General features: G+C 46.2%; 2 protein-coding genes across 2 annotated transcripts; both read left to right on the forward strand.

Moving 5' to 3' along the window:
• Positions 1-13,269: 13,269 nt before the first annotated feature.
• CHC1 (SWIB/MDM2 domain superfamily protein) lies at positions 13,270-15,337 on the forward strand. The gene is made up of 2 exons (XM_087544092.1): positions 13,270-14,908; positions 15,020-15,337. The coding sequence occupies exons 1-2, from the start codon at positions 13,407-13,409 to the stop codon at positions 15,096-15,098; spliced, it is 1,581 nt and encodes a 526-aa protein (XP_087400218.1). The 5' UTR covers positions 13,270-13,406; the 3' UTR covers positions 15,099-15,337.
• A 7,830-nt stretch (positions 15,338-23,167) lies between these two features.
• Positions 23,168-24,014, forward strand: LOC147985448 (uncharacterized). The gene is made up of 2 exons (XM_087541579.1): positions 23,168-23,450; positions 23,530-24,014. The coding sequence occupies exons 1-2, from the start codon at positions 23,168-23,170 to the stop codon at positions 24,012-24,014; spliced, it is 768 nt and encodes a 255-aa protein (XP_087397705.1).
• The last annotated feature ends 217 nt before the right edge of the window (positions 24,015-24,231 follow it).

Here is a 24,231-nt window from a genome sequence, read left to right on the forward strand (position 1 = left end):
ATCATCACATAGCCTATACCATGTCGATGCATCTCCCTTCAAAGATAAAGGGAAGACCTTGTTCTTAACAACATCTCCGGGTACACCTGCAAGCTTAAATAAACCACAAACTTCATCCACATATATTAGATGCTCATCAGGATGTTTTGTTCCATCTCCTAAAAAAGGATTAGCTAGCAGTTTTTCTATCATACCCGAAGGAATTTCAAAGCAGACATTTTCATTTTCATTCTCAGTAGATTCAGTAGGTTGAGGAGCAACTCTTTGCTCTACTGGTCGGGGTGAAGATACCCCGAACAAGCCCCTCAGAGGATTACTTTCCATAGTAACAAGTGACAGTAAATTTCAGCACACTATATAATTTTTTCCTTACCAAATTCCACCTACCAAAGGCGCTTCACTCCCCGGCAATGGCGCCAGAAAAGAGTCTTGATGACCCACAAGTATAGGGGATCTATCATAGTCCTTTCGATAAGTAAGAGTGTCGAGCCCAACGAGGAGCAGAAGGAAATGATAAGCGGTTTCCAGCAAAGTATTCTCTGCAAGTACTGAAACAAGTGGTAACCGATAGTTTTGTCATAGGATAATTTGTAACGAGCAGCAAGTAACAAAAGTAAATAAAGTGCAGAAAGGTGGCCCAATCCTTTTTGTAGCAAAGGACAAGCCTGAACAAACTCTTATATAGAGAAAAGCGCTCCCGAGGACACATGGGAATATCATCAAGCTAGTTTTCATCACACTCATATGATTCGCGTTCGGTACTTTGATAATTTGGTATGTGGGTGGACCGGTGCTTGGATACTGCCCTTACTTGGACAAGCATCCCACTTGTGATTAACCTCTATTGCAAGCATCCGCAACTACAACAAAAGTATTAAGGTAAACCTAACCATAGCATGAAACATATGGATCCAAATCAGCCCCTTACGAAGCAACGCATAAACTATGGTTTAAGCTTCTGTCACTCTAGCAACCCATCATCTACTTATTACTTCCCAATGCCTTCCTCTAGGCCCAAATAATGGTGAAGGGTCATGTAGTCGACGTTCACATAACACCACTAGAGGAGAGACAACATACATCTCATCAAAATATCAAACGAATACCAAATTCACATGACTACTAATAGCAAGACTTCTCCCATGTCCTCAGGAACAAAAGTAACTACTCACAAAGCATAAACATGTTCATAATCAGAGGGGTATTAATATGCATATAGGATCTGAACATATGATCTTCCACCAATTAAACCAACTAGCATCAACTACGAGGAGTAATTAACACTACTGGCGACCTACTAGCACCAATCCCGGACTTGGAGACAAGAATTGGATACAAGAGATGAACTAGGGTTTTGAGAGGAGATGGTGCTGATGAAGATGTTGATGGAGATTGCCCTCTCCCGATGAGAGGAGCGTTGGTGATGATGATGGTGATGATTTCCCCCTCCGGGAGGGAAGTTTCCCCGGCAGAACAGCTCCGCCAGAGCCCTAGATTGGTTCTGCCAAGGTTCCGCCTCGTGGCGGCGGAGTTCCGTCCGAGAAAATGGCTTATTATTTTTTCCCATCGAAAGACTTCATATAGCAGAAGATGGCCATCGGAGGGCCACCAGGGGGCCCACGAGGTAGGGGCGCGCCCATGGGGTAGGGCGCGCCCCCCACCCTCGTGGGCAGGGTGTGCCCCCTGGTAAAGTTCTTGCTCTCAGTATTTTTTATATATTTGGAAAACGTCTTCCATGAAGTTTCAGGACTTTTGGAGCTGTGCAGAATAGATCTCTAATATTTGCTCCTTTTCCAGCTCAGAATCCCAGCTGCCGGCATTCTCCCTCTTTATGTAAACCTTGTAAAATAAGAGAGAATAGGCATAAGTATTGTGACATAATGTGTAATAACAGCCCATAATGCAATAAATATCGATATAAAAGCATGATGCAAAATGGACGTATCAATGATTTACTTGTTGACAACTCTAGTGATGAATACTATGATGAAACATCAATTAATCATGCTAATCAAGATAAAACAAATGACAATGATAAGGAGAATATTGAGTTTCTAACTAAAGAACTAAACACTCTTAAGTTAGCTCATGAAACTATCTTAGGAGATCATCGAGAACTTTTAAGGACTCATGAGAAATTACGTTTTGAGAAGCTCAATCTTGAGCAAGAGCATGAGTTCTTAAAGGCAATCAATGATGATCTTTGCAAGAAAAGTTCTTCTTACATTGCCAAGCATTTACTCTTATCCACTTACATGCCTCAAGACAAGTTTAGTAACAAGAACAAGAAGGATTCTTCCTCTAGTAGTAACAATAATCATGCTAAATTCAATATTGTTGCTTCTAGTAGTTCTCTTGATCCCACTAATGATTCTCTTAGCCAAGTTACACTTGAGCAAGAAAATAGCTTATTGAAGGGAATCATAGAGAAAGGTGTTTACAAGAGCCTTGCTGGGAGTAATCAATTCGAGGAAATTGTACGCAAGCAAGGAAGGCACCGGAAGAATCAAGGTATTGGTTTTGAACGAAAGTTCAATGCCAATGGAGTTGAGTGGGAAGAAGATCAATACCCCAAGACGAAGTTTGTTCCTTAACAAGAGAGGTATGATCCTACTTCTTTCAAAGGGACACAAGCTCAAGATGATCTTCTACCACAAGACCACAAGGAAAAAGGCAAGGACAAGCTTCAAGAGGAAATTGATGCATTTGAAGAAGCTCCTAAGGCCTTGGTCAAGTGGGTTCCCAAGACTACATCAAGTTCCACTTCATCAAGTACAATTACAACTCCGAGGATTCCCATCAAGATGGTGTGGATCCCGAAGAAGAAGAACTCGAGAGTTCTTGAGGGTGACTCCGCCAACATACTTCACTCTTTTCATCTTGGCAAGAACAAGTGCAATCAACTTCCACATCTTGCACTAGTTCAAGGAGTCACAAACCCTCTTGTTGGTAAGACAAGGGACAAGGTAACCTAATGCTCTCATAGACATCATCTTGTGTGTGCATCACTCTATGTCTATGGATATCCTTGTTTGTTCCTTGTGGGACTAACCCGTGTAGGTATTGAAAGTGCAACTCACTCCAAAGGATAGCTCCGAATGATCTACATCAACTTAGAGCATCCACATCTTCAACACCTACATGAAGTCATCATCGACAAAACCCAAGGTTAGTTCATCCCTCTTAGGGGGGATCTCACATCTAGGGGGACCTTTACTCTAAGAATTGAGCTAAAGCAACTCTAATGGTGTGAACACAACAACGCTTTATGTAAAAGTGGTAACCCCACTTATGCTTAAACGATGAGTATGACCTATGATCAAATGTTCTCATTTGACTCCTAAGTCAATATACTCATATATAGATGACCTAGTCATCGCCAATTGCTTGATAGATGCTAGAATTGTTTGTGCATGCTTTGCCACGTATTTCATTTGTCATTTTATTGTGTGAGCATGTTGGTTGCATAATTTACTCATTCGAGGACATCCACTTGTTGTTTTGATTGGTTGGTTTCCTTTTCTCTTGCCAAGTGGATGGACAAGAATGCCTAAGAACCTTCTCTAGCTATCTATGCTCTTCTCATCTCAAACTCTATTCATGCTGCATCACAAAGTTTGATCAAGTCAGATTCGAACCACTCTGTGTGAGGAGCACTCGGAGTCCCCGACTCGTCATAGACTTAAACTTCCAAAACTTCTTTGTGCGTTTCGGTCTGACCGATTCATCCATTTCGGTCATACCGAGATCACTAAGTCGATCTAGGTTTTTAATCTTGGTGCAACCGATTTGAACTTTTCGGTCACACCGAGTTGCAGTAACTGCTTGCAGTTATGCATCTCGGTGCCACCAAGTTGTTCCACTTGGTCACACCGACAGGGTCAGGCTATATATACCCACGGGCCAAAATTTGGAAAACTTTCCGAACCTCTTCGCCCATGCTCAGCCTGCTCTGCCTCCCTGGGTCTCCGGATCGTCCTCCTCGTTGCCAGCCGCCTCCAGTCGCTGGTCTCCGCCACCGTCAACGGGATCATCTCTGCCGTTGCCGCCGTAGCAAGTCCATCGCCGAACTAGGGTACGGACTTGATCTTTGTGCTGTTCTCACTCCGATTCCCCAGCACATTGTTTTGCCATGTATCTTGCCACGATTGAGATTATTCTATCCATCGAAATCACTCCGTAGTTTAGTTGTGGATTGAAAATTTAGGGTTAGGTTTCCGCCGAAACCATCTCGGACCGACCGAGTTGTTGAAATCGGTTCCACCGATTTGGCTCAGGCCATTGCACATGTGATTCTCGGTCTGACCGAGAATTGCAAATCGGTGTGACCGAGTTCGAGTCTTTGTGAAACCCTAGCAGTCTCGGTGCCACCGAACTGTGACTCAGTTTGACCGAGTTCACTAGTTTAGGTTCCAACAGCTGCTTCGGTATCACCGAGATTTCAAATTGGTAGATCCGAAATGCTTTCTGTGGAAAACTAAAACTAAGTTTTTGATTCATTCTTTTGCAAAAACCTCTGCACTTTGTGATGCTCATCCACTCTACCTCATCTATAATCCATTCACAGGGTCTGCTGTCAGTGTTTGCATTATGTCAGATCAGAGTGACAGTCAGAACAAATATGAGGAGCAGGTTCAGATGAGTGAGGGCACCAGTCCCTCCAGTAGCTCAGATGATGGAAGCAGGAGCACACCCAGCAACTTGCCTAAGGCAGCCACTAGGATCAGAAAGAAGAAAACCTCAGATTCTGAGGATGAGGACTATGTGGCTGCTGAGGAAGAGGCCACCTCAAAGAGGAAAGTCCTGAAAAAGGAATATGGCACAGCTGCTGCCACTAAGCCAGGGATGAAGTAAAAGGTTCCTGCCAAGAGAGCTCCCATGTCAAAAGCCAGAACATCCACTCAAGAGACTTTGGGATCTACACCCGAAGAGCAGGTTGTGGCAGAAAAGAAAAGGAAAGAGAGGGTCAAGAAGACCACTACCAGAGTGCTTGGGAGATCTTCAATAATGAAAGACTCTGAAGAAGGGGAAGAGGAAGAGGATGCAGCACCAGCACCCAAAGCTCAAAAGCTTATGGGAGATGCTATAAGGGCAGGGGCTGCTCCATCTAAGCCCAAAGGAACTCCTAAGCCAGTTGCTTCAAAACCCAAAATTGCACCCAAGAGAAGCACCAGGAACATCCCAGCAGCAGAAAAGAACAAGGCCCCAGTGTGTGAAGCTGCAATGGAAGAAGAAGATGATGAGTCATATGTCTTGAGGAAGTTGAAGCCAAAAATTCTAGATCACAATGATGCTCATCCAGTAGCTGAGAACATGAAGATAAGGAAGGATTCAGGATTGAGGCTATGGAGAGAGTCAGATCCATATGCCACCAGAAGAAGAACTGTTGTGGACTACAGGTTCCATACCAAGGAACAACAGGACTTCTATGAGACAGTGTTGCTTGACAAGAAGCCAATAGTGTGTGACATGAGATGGGTCGATTGGACATTCATTGAGGAAAATGAGGATCACTTCCCTGGTGTATATGACAGCTTCAAGGCGTGTGGAGTCGATGAGTTTGTGGCTCAGAAGCTCACAAAGTGGAATGATGAGCTCATCATGCAGTTCTACTCCATAGCTCATTTCTACCCAGATGGAAGGATTGTTTGGATGTCTGAAGGCACTAGGTACCAGTCAACAGTTGCAGAATGGGCTCAGTTAATCAATGCCCCAGAAGAACAAGAAGATGACTTGGATGTCTATGCCAAGAAGAAGAAGGATCACAACACCATGGCACACATGTACAAAAGATCCCAGATGCTACTCTTGAGACACACAAGTTTGGATTAGTACATTACCTTCTGTCAGGCTTACCAACAATCAATTGGATCCTCAGGCACACTCTCTTGCCAAAGTCAGGTGATCACAAGATGATCAGAGGTCACTCCATCAACTTGCTGCACATTTTTTATGTTCCACAGAAGTTCAAGGTCATGAGCCTAATTGTGGAAACCATAAAGAGGACAGCTGCAGATCAGAAGAGGAGTTGTGGGTATGCCCCACAGATCCAGGAGCTGATCAACTCCAAGATGGGCACTGGCACATATCTGCCGGACAAGGAGCACCTGCTCATCTACCCAGACTTTGAGGACAACACTATGGTGATGGATGAAAATGAACCATCTTCTATGCACGCACAAGCCAAGAAGGAGAAGGAAAGGGCTGAAAAGGCTGCAAAGATGCCAACCACTGAAGAGGCATCTCAGTATCTTCTGAAGAGCAAGCAAGATCAGCTTGGCTACTTGATTGCCTCCACTCTAAGGATTGAGAAGGGATTGGCTACCCTGACTCAAAACCAGGAGAGCTTGGAGAGGATCGTGGAGCAGAAGTTCTATGACTTAGATGTGAAGGTCACTGAGATCCAGTCAGTCGTTGAGCAACTTCAGGATGAAGTGCGGGAGAAGAAGGGCAAGTCTACCATGATGCTTTTTCTAGAGTGCCCAGAGGACAAAGATCTATTGTCGTGCCTGTTCCAGACACCAGAGCAACTTCATCTGCACCAGCTACAGCTTCAGTGCCACCAGCTCCATCACCTACTCCACCAGCTCCATCTACATCGACTGACGCCTTCGTCCTTGGATTTTTGTCTACACCACCACTTGAAGACCAAGCCTAAGAGTCGATTTAGCACTATGCATTTTTTATGAACTTTTTGGTAACTTGTTGCCAAAGCGGGAGAAAATGTATAGATCATAGGCTTCGAGAGAGAGTGTTGCTTTTGTTCTCTCTTGCATTTCTCCTTGGTGGTTGAACTTTTTTATCTGCTCGTTTGAGATACTTTATACTTTGTGATTGCTTGGATGATCATGTGTTTGATCATATACTACATTTATGCATGTTGGATGACATTATCCTTTTATATTCCATATGATCACTCACTTTGCTTGGTGATGAGTGCATGCATTTTAATTATTATCATTTTGAGCGCTACACCAAGATGTATGTGACATGGAAGAGCAACCCATGATCCTAACTCTTTGTGCATTTGCAGTCCAAAGCAAATCTTAAACTATGCACAAATTTAGGGGGAGCTCTTGCTTTTCACATACTTCTCAAAGCGACAATGTTTTTCAGTCTTATTATCATTTGTCGAAGCTTTGATCTATATGTTGTCATCAATTACCAAAAAGGGGGAGATTGAAAGCGCAACCATCCCTAGGTGGTTTTGGTAATTCCTAACAACATATAGTTCATTGAGCTAATGCTATTTCAAGACTAATATTTCAGGAAAGCTCAATGATTGGCATGGCATGGATGAGAAAAGTGGACCCCTCAAAATGATAAGGACAAAGGATTGGCTCAAGCTCAAAGCTCAAGACTCTACATTTTCTATTTTAGTGATCCAAGATCACATTGAGTCTATAGGAAAAGCCAATACTATCAAGGAGGGATGAGGTGTTGCTTAATGAGGTTCTTGCTCAAAATGCTTAGTGATATGCTCCAAAACCCTCAACTACTTTCTCACATCCACATATGACCTAAACCAAAAGTCAAACTCGGCCCCACCGATTCTTCCTATCCGGCGCCACCGAGTTTCAAATGTCATAGCCACTGCCACAAACCCTAGGCAAACCGGTCTCACCGATAGGGATCTCGGTCTCACTGAGATGGGGTTGTAATCTCTCTATTTCCCTTCGTAACGTTTCGGTCCCACCGAGATTGCAATGTAAACTCTTTGTTTTCCCTTTGTAACATTTCGGTCTCACCGAAATGAGCGATCGGTCCCACCGAGTTTACCTAACCAACTCTCTGGTTAGCTTATTACCAAAATCGGTCTCACCGAGTTTGTGTAATCGGTCTCACCGAGATTACGTTATGCCCTAACCCTAACCATATCGGTCCTACCGAGTTGCATGTCGGTCCCACCGAAAACCCTAACGGTCACTAGTTTTGCTGAATCGGTCCGACCGAGTTTAACCATTCGGTCCCACCGAGTTTGGGAAGTTATGTGTAACGGTTAGATTTTGTGTGGAGGCTATATATACCCCTCCACTACCTCTTCATTTGTGGAGAGAGCCATCAGAACGAACCTACACTTCCAACTTACTTTTTCTGAGAAAGAACCACCTACACTTGTGTTGAGACCAAGATATTCCATTCCTACCATATGAATCTTGATCTCTAGCCTTCCCAAGTTGCTTTCCACTCAAATCTTCTTTCCACCAAATCCAAATCCTGTGAGAGAGAGTTGAGTGTTGGGGAGACTATCATTTGAAGCACAAGAGCAAGGAGTTCATCATCAACACACCATTTGTTACTTCTTGGAGAGTGGTGTCTCCTAGATTGGCTAGGTGTCACTTGGGAGCCTCCGACAAGATTGTGGAGTTGAACCAAGGAGTTTGTAAGGGCAAGGATATCGCCTACTTCGTGAAGATCTATCGCTAGTGAGGCAAGTACTTCGTGGGCGATGGCCATGGTGGGATAGACAAGGTTGCTTCTTCGTGGACCCTTCGTGGGTGGATCCCTCCATGGACTCGCGCAACCGTTACCCTTCGTGGGTTGAAGTCTCCATCAACGTGGATGTACGATAGCACCACCTATCGAAACCACGACAAAAACATCCGTGTCTCCAATTGCGTTTGAATCCTCCAAACCCTTCCCTTTACATTCTTGCAAGTTGCATGCTTTACTTTCCGCTGCTCATATACTCTTTGCATGCTTGCTTGAATTGTGTTAAGATTGCTTGACTTGTCCAAAGTTGCTAAAATCTGCCAAGAACTAAAATTGGGAAAAGGCTATATTTTTATTTGGTCAAGTAGTCTAATCACCCCCCCTCTAGACATACTTTCGATCCTACAAATCCCTACACGGTTACTTGCAAAAGTGAGATCTGATAGATATAGATAAACGGTAAAGTAAATATTTTTTGTATTTTTGGTTTATAGGGAAGTAAAATCGGAAACTAAAATTGTAGATCGGAAACTTGTATGATGGAAAATAGAAGATGAGATGATGGAAAATAGACCCGAGGGCCATAGGTTTCACTAGAGGCTTCTCTCAAGATAGAAAATAATATGGTGGGTGAACAAATTACTGGCGAGCAATTGATAGAAAAGCACAAAGTTATGACGATATCTAAGGCAATGATCATGGATATAGGCATCACGTCCATGTCAAGTAGACCGAAACGATTCTGCATCTACTACTATTACTCCACACATCGATCTCTATCCAGCATGTATCTAGAGTATTAAATTCATAAAGAACAGAGTAACGCATTAAGCAAGATGACATGATGTAGAGGAATTAACTCAAACAATATGATGAAAACCCCATCTTTTTATCCTCGATGGCAACAATACAATACCTGCCTTACCGCCCCTACTATCACTGGGAAAGGACACCGCAAGATTGAACCCAAAGCTAAGCACTTCTCCCATTGCAAGAAAAACCAATCTAGTTGGCCAAACCAAACCGATAATCCGAAGAGAATTACAAAGATATCAAATCATGCATAAAAGAATTCAAAGAAGATTCAAATAATATTCATAGATAAGCTGATCATAAATCCACAATTCATTGGATCTCGGGAAACACACCGCAAAAAAGTATTACATCGAATAGATCTCCAAGAACATCAAGGAGAACATGGTATTGAGAATCAAAGAGAGAGCAGAAGCCATCTAGCTACTAGCTATGGACCTCTAGGTCTGAGGTAAACTACTCACGCTTCATCAGAAGGGCAATGGTGTTGATGTAGAAGCCCTCCGTGATCGAATCCCCCTCCGGCAGGACGCCGGAAAAGGCCCCTAGATGGGATCTCACGGGTACAGAAGGTTGGGGCAGTGGAAAATTGTTTTCGTGGACTCTCCTGATGGTTTTGGGGTATAAGAGTATATATAGGTGAAAGAATTAGGTCGGTGGAGTCACGAGGGGCCCACAAGGGTGGGGGCGCGCCCTCCATCCTTGTGGCCGCCTCGTGGCTTCTCTGACTTGCACTCCAAGTCCTCTGGATGTCTTCTGGTCCAAGAAAAATCATCACGAAAGTTTTATTCCGTTTGGTATTCCTTTTCTGCGAAACTCTAAAACAAGGAAAAAATAGAAACTGGCACTGGGCTCTAGGTTAATAGGTTAGTCCCAAAAATCATATAAAATAGCATATTAATGCATATAAAACATCCAAAACAGATAATATAATAGCATGTTATAGATACGTTGGAGACGTATCACACATCACGTGCTAATATGGAAAAGCATCGAATATGTAAGCTTGTGTTCTTGCCACCACTGCAGTATGTTGAAGTCCCCTCATTATCTAAATCGTACATGACTTTGTCACGGTTAAGGTACTTTGCTAACTCCCCGCCACCTTAGCATAGACATTGATGTGGAAGAGCTTCTAGTGGTAGAGGAGGACGAAGAACCAAAGATCTTGCTCCACGCTCCTTCCTTTTTACCTACAATAGGTGCTGATGGAGGTTGTTGCATTCGAACTCCCGCATACTTTTGCTCATACTTAGCAAAAACTTCATAAAGCTTTTCACGAGCCTTACCGAAGTCATTAGTATAATCAAAACTTAGGGAAAGAGATAGTACATTGAGTGCACTATGATACCCTTCAAGTTTAGCTCTAGGATCCAAGATAAATGCAAATGCACACAACAGTGGAATTTGTTGCCAATATTCCGTCTTGGATAACTGCCTTAAGCACCATATATGTAGAGTTCCATCTAACATGCATGTCTAAATTAAACTTATGAGGAGTTGTTCCTGGAGCAATGTAATATCTCTTATAGTTTGCAAGTCATAGAGTTGAATGCGAAAGATAAGAAATATCAGTGGGTATGACTTCAACGTGTGGTTCACATAAATGTAAAGCACCTTTAGCAATAAGATTAATGATATGGCAAGCACAACGTTGATGCATTAAAAAGTATGCAACATATACGCAGAATATAGGAGTCAGGATATTCATTGCACTGGTATTTGCTGAAGCATTCTCCAAAGTTACGGCAAAAACCTTGTCGGCAAGATCAAAATCATTCACAACTTTGAGTACAACTTCAGCAATGTTTGGACCACTATGTGATACATCAATTAATTCAAATCCTATGACTCTTTATTGTAGATGCCAATGTTCGTTAACATAATGAGCTACCACACTAATGTAGTCTTGCTTAGCCCGACCAGTCCAGATATCAGATGTTAATGACACAAAAAAGTTCATCTTTTATTTTCTCTTTACCGGTTTGGTATAGCTTTTTAATATCCATAGATGTAGTTTGTTTAGAAACTTGTCTATAATTAGGATTATGACAAGTTTGAATATATTCTACGAAACTATCAGATTCACCAAATCCTAGTGGTAAATCATTAGAAGCAATAAGACGGCATAGAACTTCTCGCTGAACATTAGCATCGTAGGTGAAATTGCGTACTGTACCATCAGGGTTGAACTTGAGCTGAGTTTGCACCGCTGCCGAGCTCGACGCGGTCGTTGCGTCCGTCCCGTGGGCCTCCACATGCCTCTTCAGGTGGCCGGTTCCTGCCTTGGCTTCTGCAGTATATAACTTCTGGCACCTTTTGCACATTGCGTTCACCTTCCGGACACCGGCCACCACGGATATTTCTTCATCGAAATGATCCCACGCCGCGGAGGTTCTACGATGAATTCTCCTTGCACCCATGGTGGTGGAGGAACCGATCCCACTACTAGAATTGGTGTGAGCTTCGGGTTCGGGAGTGGGATTGGTATGGGCTTCGAGAGTGGGATGATCGGTGTACGCATGTTGCTCGAGTGAGGGATCAGTAGTGGGAATGGAGCTAGGAGGGTAGAGGCTATAATCCATATCCCAAGGTCGAAATCGGAGAGTGGGAAGGTAAGTTAATTGTTGTGGTCATCCATGTTTGAGTGTGAGAAATATGTGTGGTGGGCAGCCCTACTTATAGCAAAAAAAGTTGAATTTTCAAACAAATTTGGCCCTCCAACGTTAAAAAATTCGAAGATGTTGATTTTTATAAAAGAAAAACATACCCTAACCCCTTCACCCCCAAACCCCTCCTAACCCCCCTAAACCCCTCTAAAACCCCTCCAACGCCCCCCCGCTCCTCCCGCATCAATCCCGCAACGTTCGTCAGCCCACCCGCTCCCCCATCGATCGAGGCAGGCCAGGCGGGCCCTGCCGCGTGCCTCGTGTCATGTCGTGCCACGTGCCGGCACGTGACTAATCGTGCATGTGCTGAGGCTGGCAGCCCAGGCACGACCCAAGGTGTGTTGCGTGCCTGGCACGACCAGATTAGCCCGTGTCGGGCCTGGTCCGTCGCGTGACGTGCCGCCGTGCTCCTGGGTCGGCCTGCCAAGCACTAACCCGTTTGGCCAGGTATGATCTAATAGCCATATCATAAGTTATAATAAAGAGATTCATGGAGAAAAACGACGAGTTCATCGTAGGATATGTGTATTACCCTGCTAATATGAGGTGTTAAGGTTCAAACTAGTAATGTTGGCTCCGAAATAAAACTACCATTATGTGCTAGGGTGCAAAAGGGGTGGGATTGTTGTCATTGAATAATGCTAGGAAAAAATACAACAACATATGAATATTGATGTGCCACGATGGATGGATCACACTGGCCATGTCAGCTCAAGGAGATGAAACATGCACATGACCCATACGCAGACCCCCCTAGCAAGTTTGAGGGCCAAAATAGAGCAGGTTCTAAGTCTAGAAACTAAACTGCAACTTCTTGATAAGTTTGATGGCTATAAATACATTTCATGTTATTATATATTAGAATATGCTAATGTTTTCTTCATAAATTGCTAGTACTATTTTTTTGAGCAATAAATGCTACTAAATGTTTTTTAAGACATGCTACTATTTTTTTATACTTTATTTTTTGAAACAAGCTTTTTTATATACTTTACATGCTAGTGCTAAATATTTGATAGGCTCCAACCCAACGAACCCTTAAAATAAGGACGTGCATACCCGGCGAACGTTTACCAGGAGCAGCATGGCAAGCGAACGGCCTTGGATGACAGTTATTAGTGCGTTTTATGTGGGCAGGGGTTGATAGTTCTTAGAATAAAGGGTGACAGTTTTTAGAAACTGCCATGACAGTTTCTTCCTTTAAGAGGTTTTTTTTGTTGTTGTTGCAAAAACTGCCATCCACCGGATGAAGATGGCGTGGTTCAGAGGTGGTTCGCTGGCATTTCGTTCCCACGGGAAACGTTCTCAGCCGGTATTTCCGTAAAACAACCTTAAAGCCTCCACAGATCAGCCCGGCCCATGAACAAGGCCCAAATATTAGTCCCACCGGAAACCTTGTCAGTCGTCTCCACACTCTCCCTCTCCAAACCCTAGCTCCCAAATCCCCTTCGCACCGAGATCTGATCTTGACTTCCCCGCCCCACCGCCGTCATGGCCACCGGTGGCAACCCCAATCCCAACGCCAACCCCGGCCAGCCACGCCCGCAGCAGCAGCCGCCGGGAAGCTCTCCGGCGACCCCGCATAACCACATGCGCCCCCCCACTCTCGCCGGTTCCCCCTTCCAGGGTCTTTTCCACACCCCGCCTAGCCACAATCCTGCTTTCCAGATTCACATGGGCGCAGCCTCCTCCCCCCAGACCCCACTAATGGCCGCGGCCGCGGCCGCGGCCTCCGCCGCCGCATCGGCCAAGCGCCCTCCCCAGAAGCCCCCTTCGCGTCCGCCGGCACCCACCTCCAACGCCGCCGCCGCAGCGTCCATGGCCGCCGCTTATAAGGCTGCTAACTCCGGCAGCGTCGACCTCACCCCCGCTGCGCGCCGCAACAAGAAGCGCAAACTCCCGGAGAAGCAACTCCCGGACCGCGTCGCCGCGCTGTTGCCAGAGTCCGCGCTCTACACGCAGCTCCTCGAGTTCGAGGCCCGCGTCGACGCAGCGCTCGCGCGCAAGAAGGTGGACATTCAGGAGGCGCTCAAGACACCACCGTCCCTCCAGCGCACGCTCCGCATCTACGTCTTCAACACCTTTGCCAACCAGGCGCCCCGCACCATCCCGCCGCCCAAGAATGGCGATCCGCCCACCTGGTCGCTCAAGATCATTGGCCGTGTGCTTGAAGACGGCGCGGAGCTGGACCCAGCCAGTGTTGTGCCGAAGCACAACCCAGTGTATCCGAAATTCTCCTCGTTCTTTAAGAGGGTGACTATTGCTCTTGATTCGTCACTCTACCCAGAGAACCCACTGATCGTTTGGGAGAATGCACGGTCTGCTGCGCCGCAGGAAGGGTTTGAGGTGAAGAGGAAAGGGGATAAGGAGTTTCTTGCCAATATCCGTCTGGAGATGAATTACAACCCTGAGAAGTTCAAGCTGTCACAGCCACTGATGGAGGTGCTTGGGGTCGAGGTGGACACTCGTGCAAGGGTGATTGCAGCCCTTTGGCAGTACATCAAGGCAAAGAAGCTACAGAATCCCAGTGACCCTTCGTACTTTATGTGTGACCCCCAACTGAAGAAGGTATTTGGGGAGGATAAAATGAGGTTTGCTATGCTGTCTCAGAAGATATCACAACATCTTGCTCCTCCACCGCCCATCAACTTGGAACATAAGATCAAGCTATCAGGGAATGGAGCAAACTCGAGTGCTTGCTATGATGTATTGGTAGATGTTCCTTTCCCACTGCAGAAGGAGATGACAGCATTTCTTGCCAATACTGAGAAGCACAAGGACATTGAGGCATGTGATGAGGTGATATCTGCTTCAATCAAGAAGATCCATGAGCATCGTAGGAGGAGGGCGTTCTTCCTTGGGTTCAGCCAGTCCCCAGTGGAATTCATTAATGCGTTGATAGCATCCCAGAGTAAAGATTTGAAGCTTGTTGCTGGTGAAGCGAGTAGGAATATTGAAAGGGAAAGGCGTGCAGACTTCTATAACCAGCCATGGTAAGCTTAAGCAGTGCCTGTAGGCTTCAGTTTGTTACTTAAATTTATTATATTTGTCATATGTTGTGTGTAGATATGCTGACTAAACTTTCTTTCATTCCACTGAAATAGGGTTGAGGATGCTGTTATAAGATATTTGAATCGTAAACCGCCTGGTGGCAACGATGGCCCTGGTGCTGGTGGTTCTTGAGGAGAAGATTGTTGTAGTTCCCTTGGTGTAGAAACAAGTCGTCTGTCCTGTATCAGTATAATTTCAGAGATGGTAGTGACAAGAAAATTCTTAGATGATGCGGAGGAACCTGGCAGTTTTACCTCCTTTGTCTGCTCAAATGGTTTACCTATTGTATGGTGTGTTATATGTTACCCCTCCTTGTCATGGTAAATGTTGAACTGGAAAAATCTTTTAGTTTGCATATCTACTTATTTAAATGTGGCTGCAAGGTTAGGTTTGTATGGCGTGTGGGGCAACGGTTTCTCACTGGGCACCATGTCAATGAGGAAGATGTGGAGATGACCTGAGAAAGTGGGCCTTCTGCATTTGAACGTGGAAGTGGAGGGAGATGCAAAGAGATGCCTCAGTCCTTGTCTTTAGTACCTCGAGGATTATGATAACTGGTGTGTCTCTTGGGCCATCCCATTCTCTTTTATCCGTGGGTCCCTTTATCCTTCGATGATCAGTTTGTTCAGTTTTGGCCCTCAAGGGTATGGTGCTTATGAGCGCTTTTGCATATTGTGTTCCCAGGGTGTGATAGGGTATATTTGTATCTTGGCCCTGTTTACTGTTCTTGTCTTTCTTAAATAAAACTGGTTATTACTATTATCACAATCAATTACTCCCTTTGATGTAATAACGTCTTATATTATGGGATGGAGAGAGTACTTTTTCTGATGTTGCGACCGGTTACTTGTACTCCCTCCGTTCTAAATTACTCATTGCAGAAATGGATGTATTTAGAACTAAAATACATCTAGACACACATCCATACTTGCAACAAGTAATTCGGAACGGAGGGAGTACATACTAGTCTAGCATTAAAAAGGGTTGATTGGGTCATTTGGAGAAGGGAACCGCTAGGTTCCGCCAGGGATCAGACTACTGAGGATCCCATCAGACCACTCCGTGGCCGTTAGATATGAGTCTGTGTGAATGGTGGATGAAGCACAGTTACATGATTCCCACCCTGTTAGGGAGTTCCCAATACAGAAAACAATTAATGTGGAGTTTCCAGAATAGAATTCAATTGACGTATGTTGTGGTTTCAATGCTTCTGAAAAGGGAACTGCTACGCGTCGGTCGGTGGGTCTTCTTTGAAAGATCTGCCGCCTCAATAACCGTTACATGTACATCAAGTGGCCCGGCCATGCGCTCATCATTGCAACAAAGGCAATGTTGCAGAACCTTTTGCAACAAAGTTTATGTTGAACTTTTGAAACAGAGGTTGTGTTGCAGAAAAAAAACAGCTTCACATTTTTGCAACATAGGTGATACTGCGGAAGGACTTTTGCAATATGAATGATGTTGCAGAAATATTTTGCAATCAAGATGATGTTGAACTGCGGTCTAGTCGTTTTGCAACAAGAGTCTTGTTGCAAACCTTCTTTGCAACAGAAGCCTTATTGCAAACACTATCTCTTGTGGATAAGGATAGACTGAGACATGTGGCTAGTCGGAGTTGCAGCATGCGTGGGCCACAACCACTTGTCATCCGTGGGAGGCGGCGGACAAAACTCATGAAATCTGCCGGGTGAAGAGAGTCATTTCCCTTTTGAAAATCACTCACAGTTGCTGATTTTTAAGTAACTGGTTTCGATTTGAAGGAAAAAATTCAAATCCGGAAGCTTTGCTTCCTTACTATATGCATTGGTCCTTAGTTTAGGAAACAAATCAAATCCGACAACTTGCTTCCTTACGAAGCAAAATTTGTGCCCGGTGCAACTAATGCGTGCATCCACCCTTGTTTGTAATGTTGCCTATCAGTTCACAACAAATTAATTTATGTTTCATTCATTGGAGAATTTGCTTCTGTGGTAAATGATATCTGCTTCGATTTATTTGAAAGTTTGTCTCCTTTGTAATGTGATATTTTGTTTCAAAAGAATCACTATCTTGCTTCTATAAACCAGAGAATTGGTTTAAGCCTGCTTCCATCAAAAAGGAAATATTCCACATGTTTGAGAAGGATCACAATCTTGTTTCCATCTACTAAGAATTGCTTCCAACCAAATTATTATATTGCTTCCACTAAAGAGAAAGATATTTCCAGTCATAATTACACATGGTTCTAATTCAAATGAAGGGTTTGTTTGCAAAGAAAGAAAGAAATGCCACTGTCAAATGGAGTCATAATTACACATGGATCTAATTCAATGAAGGATTTGTTTGCAAGGAAAGAAGGAAAAAAATGCTATTGTCAAATCGACCGAGCCTCCGGGCACCGAGACGTAGGGTTGTTACTGTTGGGGAACGTAGCAGAATTTTAAAATTTTCTATGCATCACCAAGATCAATCTATGGAGTCATCTAGCAACGAGGGAGAGAGGAGTGCATCTACATACCCTTGTAGATCACGAGCGGAAGCGTTCAAGAGAACGGGGTTGATGGAGTCGTACTCGACATGATCCAAATCACCGAAGATCCTAGCGCCGAACGGACGGCACCTCCGCGTTCAACACACGTACGGAGCGAGGACGTCTCCCGCGCCTTGATCCAGCAAGGAGGAGGGAGAGGTTGAGGAAGAGGGCTCCAACAGCAGCACGACGGCGTGGTGGTGATGAAGCTGCAGTACTATGGCAGGGCTTCGCCAAGCTCTTATGGAGGAGGAGAGGTGTTGGGGAGGGGAGGGGCTGCGCCTTGGATGTTGTGTGCAGCCCTTCCCTCACCCATCTATTTATAGGGGAAGGGGAAGGGGGCCGCCCCCCTCCAGATGAGATCTAGAGGGGGGGGGGCAAGGGGAGGGGGGCTTGCCCCCCAAGCAAGGGGGTGCCCCCCCTCTTAGGGTTTCCCCCAACCCTAGGCGCATGGGCCCTAGGGGGGTGTGGCGCCCCAGCCCACTTGGGCTGGTTCCCTTCTCCATACAGCCCATAAGGCCCTCCGGAAGAGGTGGCCCCTCTCGGTGGACCCCCGGAACCCCTCCGGTGGCCCCGGTACAATACCGATATGCCCCCGAACCTTTCCGGCGACCGTATGACAACTTCCCATATATAAATCTTTACCTCCAGACCATTCCGGAACTTCTCGTGATGTCCGGGATCTCATCCGGGACTCCGAACAACATTCGATAATCACATACAAGTCTTCCTAACAACCCTAGCGTCACCGAACCTTAAGTGTGTAGACCCTACGGGTTCGGGAGACATGCAGACATGACCGAGACGACTCTCCGGTCAATAACCAACAGCGGGATCTGGATACCCATGTTGGCTCCCACATGCTCCACGATGATCTCATCGGATGAACCACGATGTCGAGGATTCAATCAATCCGTATACAATTCCCTTTGTCAACCGGTACGTTACTTGCCCGAGACTCGATCGTCGGTATCCCAATACCTTGTTCAGTCTCGTTACCGGCAAGTCACTTTACTCGTACCATAATGCATGATCCTGTGATCAACCACTTGATCACATTGAGCTCATTATGATGATGCATTACCGAGTGGGCCCAGAGATACCTCTCCGTCATACGGAGTGACAAATCCCAGTCTCGATTCGTGCCAACCCAACAGACACTTTTGGAGATACCTGTAATGTACCTTTATAGTCACCCAGTTACGTTGTGACGTTTGGCACACCCAAGGCACTCCTACGGTATCCGGGAGTTGCACAATCTCATGGTCTAAGGAAATGATACTTGACATTCAGAAAAGCTACAACAAACGAACTACACGATCTTTGAGCTAAGCTTAGGATTGGGTCTTGTCCATCACATCATTCTCCTAATGATGTGATCCCGTTATCAATGACATCCAATGTCCATAGTCAGGAAACCATGACTATATTTTGATCAACGAGCTAGTCAACTAGAGGCTCACTAGGGACGTGTTGTGGTCTATGTATTCACACATGTATTACGATTTCCGGATAACACAATTATAGCATGAACAATAGACAATTATCATGAACAAAGAAATATAATAATAAACATTTTATTATTGCCTCTAGGGCATATTTCCAACAGTTACTTCCTCCGCGAAGGGCCTAAACTCGTACATCTAGCATGCACAACTTTACCGTAGCTAGGATCTTGCCTTTACATTCTTACCCCTCGAATACATCCACATCTCGGAGGCATACTCTTGTGCCAGAGGAGGGGGTGGATTATATAGAGTGCGCCAGGACTCCAGCCATCCCACGTTACAAGGGTTCAATGTACATAAAGAGAGGGGCGTTACTGGTAACGCCAGTATTAAAGTGATATAAATGATCCTTAAATCTACGGAGTGAATGCCAGCCCGTTGCCGTTCAGGGTGACTTTAGGCCTTCTATGCTCCGAGTGGTTTCTTGTACGGTCGAGTGATGATACGCTTGTCGAATGGAATTGGGGTATCCGAGTGGAGGTGTTGGTCGAGTGGGTATGCACTCAAGTAATTCCAGTCGGTAGAATTTACTGTCCTTTGATTGTCCTTTGAGTGTAGGTCAGCGTCCTTGGGAGGGGTGCTTAGATCAGGTCCATTGCCCTACCCTAGGTGCATGGCGTCGTCATTAGCCCCCGAATGGTTTTGGGTTCGAGTGGGAAAATGGGGTTGAAGATAGTTCCAACCCAATCTTCATGTTGCGGAAGCATTTTACTGGATTGGTGAACCAAGTAACAGCTTCGACTTTGTTTTCAGTCGCCTTGAGCCATTCAGAGGTTTGTCGAGTGAATTTCTGCTGATAAGTTCTGACTACTAGTGTCGCATTAAATTTTTGGCATGATTGACTGCTCTGCTACTTCCGGGTCTTGCGGGATTCAAAATTTTGGGAAGCGCGCGAGGCGGAGAGAGCCGCGATAATCGGAGTGGACTAGGCAGGAGCGCCTCAATCCCCGTGCCACCTTTTTCGCCACGTACTGAGCGCGCACCTGTTGTGGGATTTGACAGGATCGTACGGGTCCACCAGTCAGTCACCCGAGGAACAGGGCCATATAAGGCGCCGGAGTCAATGCCTTCGCCCGGTGTGCCCCATTCTCCCCCTTCTTCCTCTGCTCTCCATTACCTCCACTACCCCCACTACTTCCGCCTCTGCTCTCGGCGCCGCCGTCCAGCTCGAGCTCGTCCTGCCGCAAATGGGGAAAGACAAGACCGCCGCTCTAGAGCCCGCGAAGAAGGTGACGGTGAAAGCGAAGGGGAAGAAGACGAGCCGGGGCAGGTCGTCATCGAGATCCGCTCCGCCACCCGGCTGGATTCAGGGCGACTGGATCCGGTCGATGATCCAGAAGGAGGACATGGAGGACCTGGTCGACGGGAGGTTGATTGCCCACGAGTCTTGGCGGCTTCCATAGGACGAGACCGAGCCACGACCGCAAGAGGGTGAGTGTGTCCTCCTTGCGACTCATGTCGATCGTGGTTTTTCTCTTCCTCCCTATCCATTCTTCCGAGGTTTTCTGAACTTCTTCGGAGCGCAACTCCATCACTTTTCTCCCAACACCATCACCTACCTTGCGCGTGCGTGTCCATGTGTGAAAATTTTCTGGGTTGTCGACCGCACTGGGGCCTCTTCAAGCACATTTTCACTTGTCGTTCCCAGTCGGTAAAAAAGGCCAATCCAAGTGATGAGAGGACACACATGATCCAGATGTGCGGGGGTTTAGGGATTCAGACTAGGATCAAAAGCACTTTCCCTGCCATGATTCTTCCCGAGTCAGTCAGGGGGTGGCAGTCGACTTGGTTCTATTGCAAGGACCAACTGACTCCAGGCCAGTCGATTGGCCTTCCCCCGTTCTCCATGGACCGAGTCGAGAAGCCTCCCCTCTTGAGAGTGACTCCAGCTGAGAAAGTGGAAGTTAACATGTTGGTTGAGCGAGTGGTCCAGCTGGTCCGTGATGGTGTGACTAGCATGGATCTGTTAGAAGCATTTCTCAGTCGATGCATCCAGCCACTCCAAGCCCGTGACCATCCGATGTGGATGTATTCGGGTGTTGAGGATAGTACTCGGACCCATCCGGAGGAAGTCGATGAGGAGACGGTGGCGTTGTGGCTTCAAGGTATCACTGGCAACAAGGACAACCCCAGGGGGTCTAGGAGGGTTCCTCCACTCAACCACACCACCGAACCTGACAAGGTATTCCTTTCTCCTTCCGAATGTATCTTGTTCTGATATGTGTTTGCTCTTGAAAATGATTGATATCCACTCGACCCTATGTCTTGTAGATCTATACTCAGATGTACTCGATGCCCAACGGGGAGCCGGAGGATGAGGGAGAAGCGAGTGGAGGCGACAGTGGCGAGTGGCATCCCGACGGAAGGGGGGACGAGGAGAGCGAGGACCTGAGCAGTGGTGAAGAAGTCGACTCCCCTCCCTGCATGGAAAGGCGCTCTAAGCAGAGGCAGGACCCAGCCAGCGTCCGCGGCAAAGCGACTCCGCCAACTGCACAAACCTCCAAGCGCACCCGAACATCATCTCTTGTGCCAACAGAAAAATCTCCCAAGCAGCCCAAAGTCGTGACGTCAAAGCCTCGGAAGGCCGTGCCCAAGATTAAAGTGGCTGTCCCCATCGCTTCAGGGTACATACTGAGTCTGACATCTTAGTTCTTGCATGACTTGGACTTTGGTTGACTCACTTTGTTGTTTTGACCGAGTGAATTCTGAATTTTGCAGGGCTGCTTCTGGTACTTCCATTTGCAAAGATGACGATAATGAGGAGATGGAAGACGCAGTCACCTCCCAAGCAGGTATAACTCTTATCATTTCGTCTTTACTTAATCAACTATTTTGACGGTCGACTCAACTTCTGTAGTCGATTGCTTTGCAGCTCCACCCAATGTCATTGAACTTCCAGATGACGACGAGGATGTGCCACAGAGGTCCATGGGGAGGAAGGACAAGGCTTCGAGCAAGAAGGCATTTGCTGGCCAAACGTCTCAATCGGCGCCGGTGACGAAGCCAGTGGTTGAACAGCCTGGAGATGCGAACCGAACTTCTGTCACCTGTGCTGTTCCAGTGTCGAGTGTTCGCCCTTCATCGTCGACTATGCCCGTCCCTGCTTCATCTGTTCAATGTCATGCCTCGGATTCTCAGGCTACCGCGACTGAACTGCCGACACCGTTCTTCACCACCCATCATGTCCCCGAGGACCAGGCAAGCGCCGCTGCAGAAGCCATACGCCAAGCGGGCCTGATGATGGAGCGGGTGAAGACCATGCATGAGAATAGTCAAGCTGCTTATGATTCTAGTGCAGCCCTCCGAGCCAATGTCCAGGTAAGCTGGTTTCCGACTGAACTCTTATCTTGACACTTGTTCTGTTAGGATATGCTACCCGAAAAAACTCTTCTTTGTGCGTCCATCTGTTAGTCTGCACTTCACATCTGCACACCCACTGGGTGTTTTAATTTATGTCAAATAATTTTTCCAGTTGAGTCAACTAGGTTGTGTTGGTTGTAGTTTTGGACTAGTGGGGGCACGCAGAGTGCACCCACTGGGTGTAGTCCCCGAGTCTGCCGTCGAATGTGTGATTCGGCGGGGGCCTTGATAAAAAATGTCTTGTCCTTCAGTTCTTCCACTCGGTCTGGGCGGACCATGTCGAGTGGAACCTGAACCAGTGGGGGCACGCAGAGTGCACCCACTAGGTGTAGTCCCCGAGACCGCGGTCGACTGCGGGCAGTCAGCTTCTGAGTATGTCTTTTGTTGACTTAAAAAAAATTGGTCTTCTTTTGTTTTTTTCTTTTCCACTCGGTCTGGGCGAACCATGTTGAGTGGAACTTGTACCAGTGGGGGCATGCTAAGTGCACCCACTGGGTGTAGTCCCCGAGACTACTGTCGAATGTTTGATTCTGCAGTAATCTTAGAATTCTTTTCACTCGGAAGTGAATAAATTTTGATTCTGTCCACTGATGTATCCTTTGCTAACTTCAGAAATCTTGTGAGCTCATCTCCAAGTTTGCCGATTTCGAGGAGAAGCACAGACAACTCAACCTTGAGTTGGAGTTGGCCAACCAGACTTGCAAAAGGCCAAAGACGAGATAGCTAGTATGGAAGGTAATAACCAGTCGGCTGTTTAACTTGACCGACCCACGAGTCGTTTCCTTGTTCTTCTGTCTGACCCGAGTGCATACCTTTCAGAGAAAATGAAGCAGGCTCTAGCACAGAAGGACCTTGACCTTGCTGCACCGCAGAAGGAGGCTCAGGAGAAAACTGCATTCACTGATGAGAAGTTGGCTTTAGTCGGGGCACTAGAGGAAGAAAACACCAATCTGAAGGCATCTCTTAATGAATCCAACCGAGAAGTGACCCGTCTGAAGAAAGATAAAGTGGCTTTAAACGAGAAGATTGAAGGCATTTCTCGTAAGAGAAATGATCTGGAGGCTTATCTGGGGGCGCTCGCCAAGAAGTTATTCCTCATGCTTGAAGGTATTTCTCCTTGTCCGACTATTTTGCCGTTTGCAAGTCACCATAAACCGGTTGACTCATTAACTCTTTGAAATTGCAGAATTCTGTCAAAACTTTGAGGAAGAAACTGGGCGGATCGAGACGAGCCTGGACCCCATTAATTCACCTGTCAATGATGAAGCTGCGATGAACATGCTCCGACTGGAATCCCGTATTGCCAGTGTTACCGACTACCTCGCTCGTTTGAAGGTTGCAGTGTCATGGATCGACACGACGCTCTGGCCAAGGGAGATGCTCCAGAATGACCTCGAGTCCTTGATGACTCGACTCAATGAAATCCATGGCCGAGTGCAGGAATGGAAGAAGTCGTCTGCTCGATGCGGTGCTGACGTTGCTCTGTCACTCGTTCGAGTCCATTGCAAGGAGGCCAGGGAAGAGAAGCTAGCAACGATCAAGGTTGCCAACACCAAGAGACTTGACTTCCAATCTTTTATGGAGACCTTCATTGCTGCTGCCACACGAATCGCTGATGGAATCGACCTGGATGAGTTCGTCGAGCCTACCAGTCCTCCCCTCGCGGAGTGAACAAACTTTATATGATCCCATTAAATTTGCCTCGGTATGCCGAGTGGTTTTTGTAACCGTTAAAACTCCTTCGGGCCTGATGCCCGAGTACTTTAATCTGTGATCCGGAACCTCATAGAATTTATCTGAACTTGGTTGCTTTTGAATCTCTTGACTCTTCGAGTAGAACTTGTTTCTTCAGTTTGAATTGCTACTGACTTTGTGATGCAGCTCAGTC

The sequence above is a fragment of the Triticum urartu genome, chromosome 2A (genome assembly GCF_056163025.1).
Source record: "Triticum urartu cultivar PI428250 chromosome 2A, HENAU_Tu73, whole genome shotgun sequence".
Lineage (NCBI taxonomy): Eukaryota > Viridiplantae > Streptophyta > Magnoliopsida > Poales > Poaceae > Triticum > Triticum urartu.

Excerpts from the sequence above, each read along its gene's own strand:
- CHC1 (XM_087544092.1), top strand. The coding sequence starts at position 13,407 with ATGGCCACCGGTGGCAACCCCAATCCCAACGCCAACCCCGGCCAGCCA. Across the intron at positions 14,909-15,019 it reads GACTTCTATAACCAGCCATG|GGTTGAGGATGCTGTTATAA; the intron begins GTAAGCTTAAGC and ends CCACTGAAATAG.
- LOC147985448 (XM_087541579.1), top strand. The coding sequence starts at position 23,168 with ATGAAGCAGGCTCTAGCACAGAAGGACCTTGACCTTGCTGCACCGCAG. Across the intron at positions 23,451-23,529 it reads GTTATTCCTCATGCTTGAAG|AATTCTGTCAAAACTTTGAG; the intron begins GTATTTCTCCTT and ends TTGAAATTGCAG.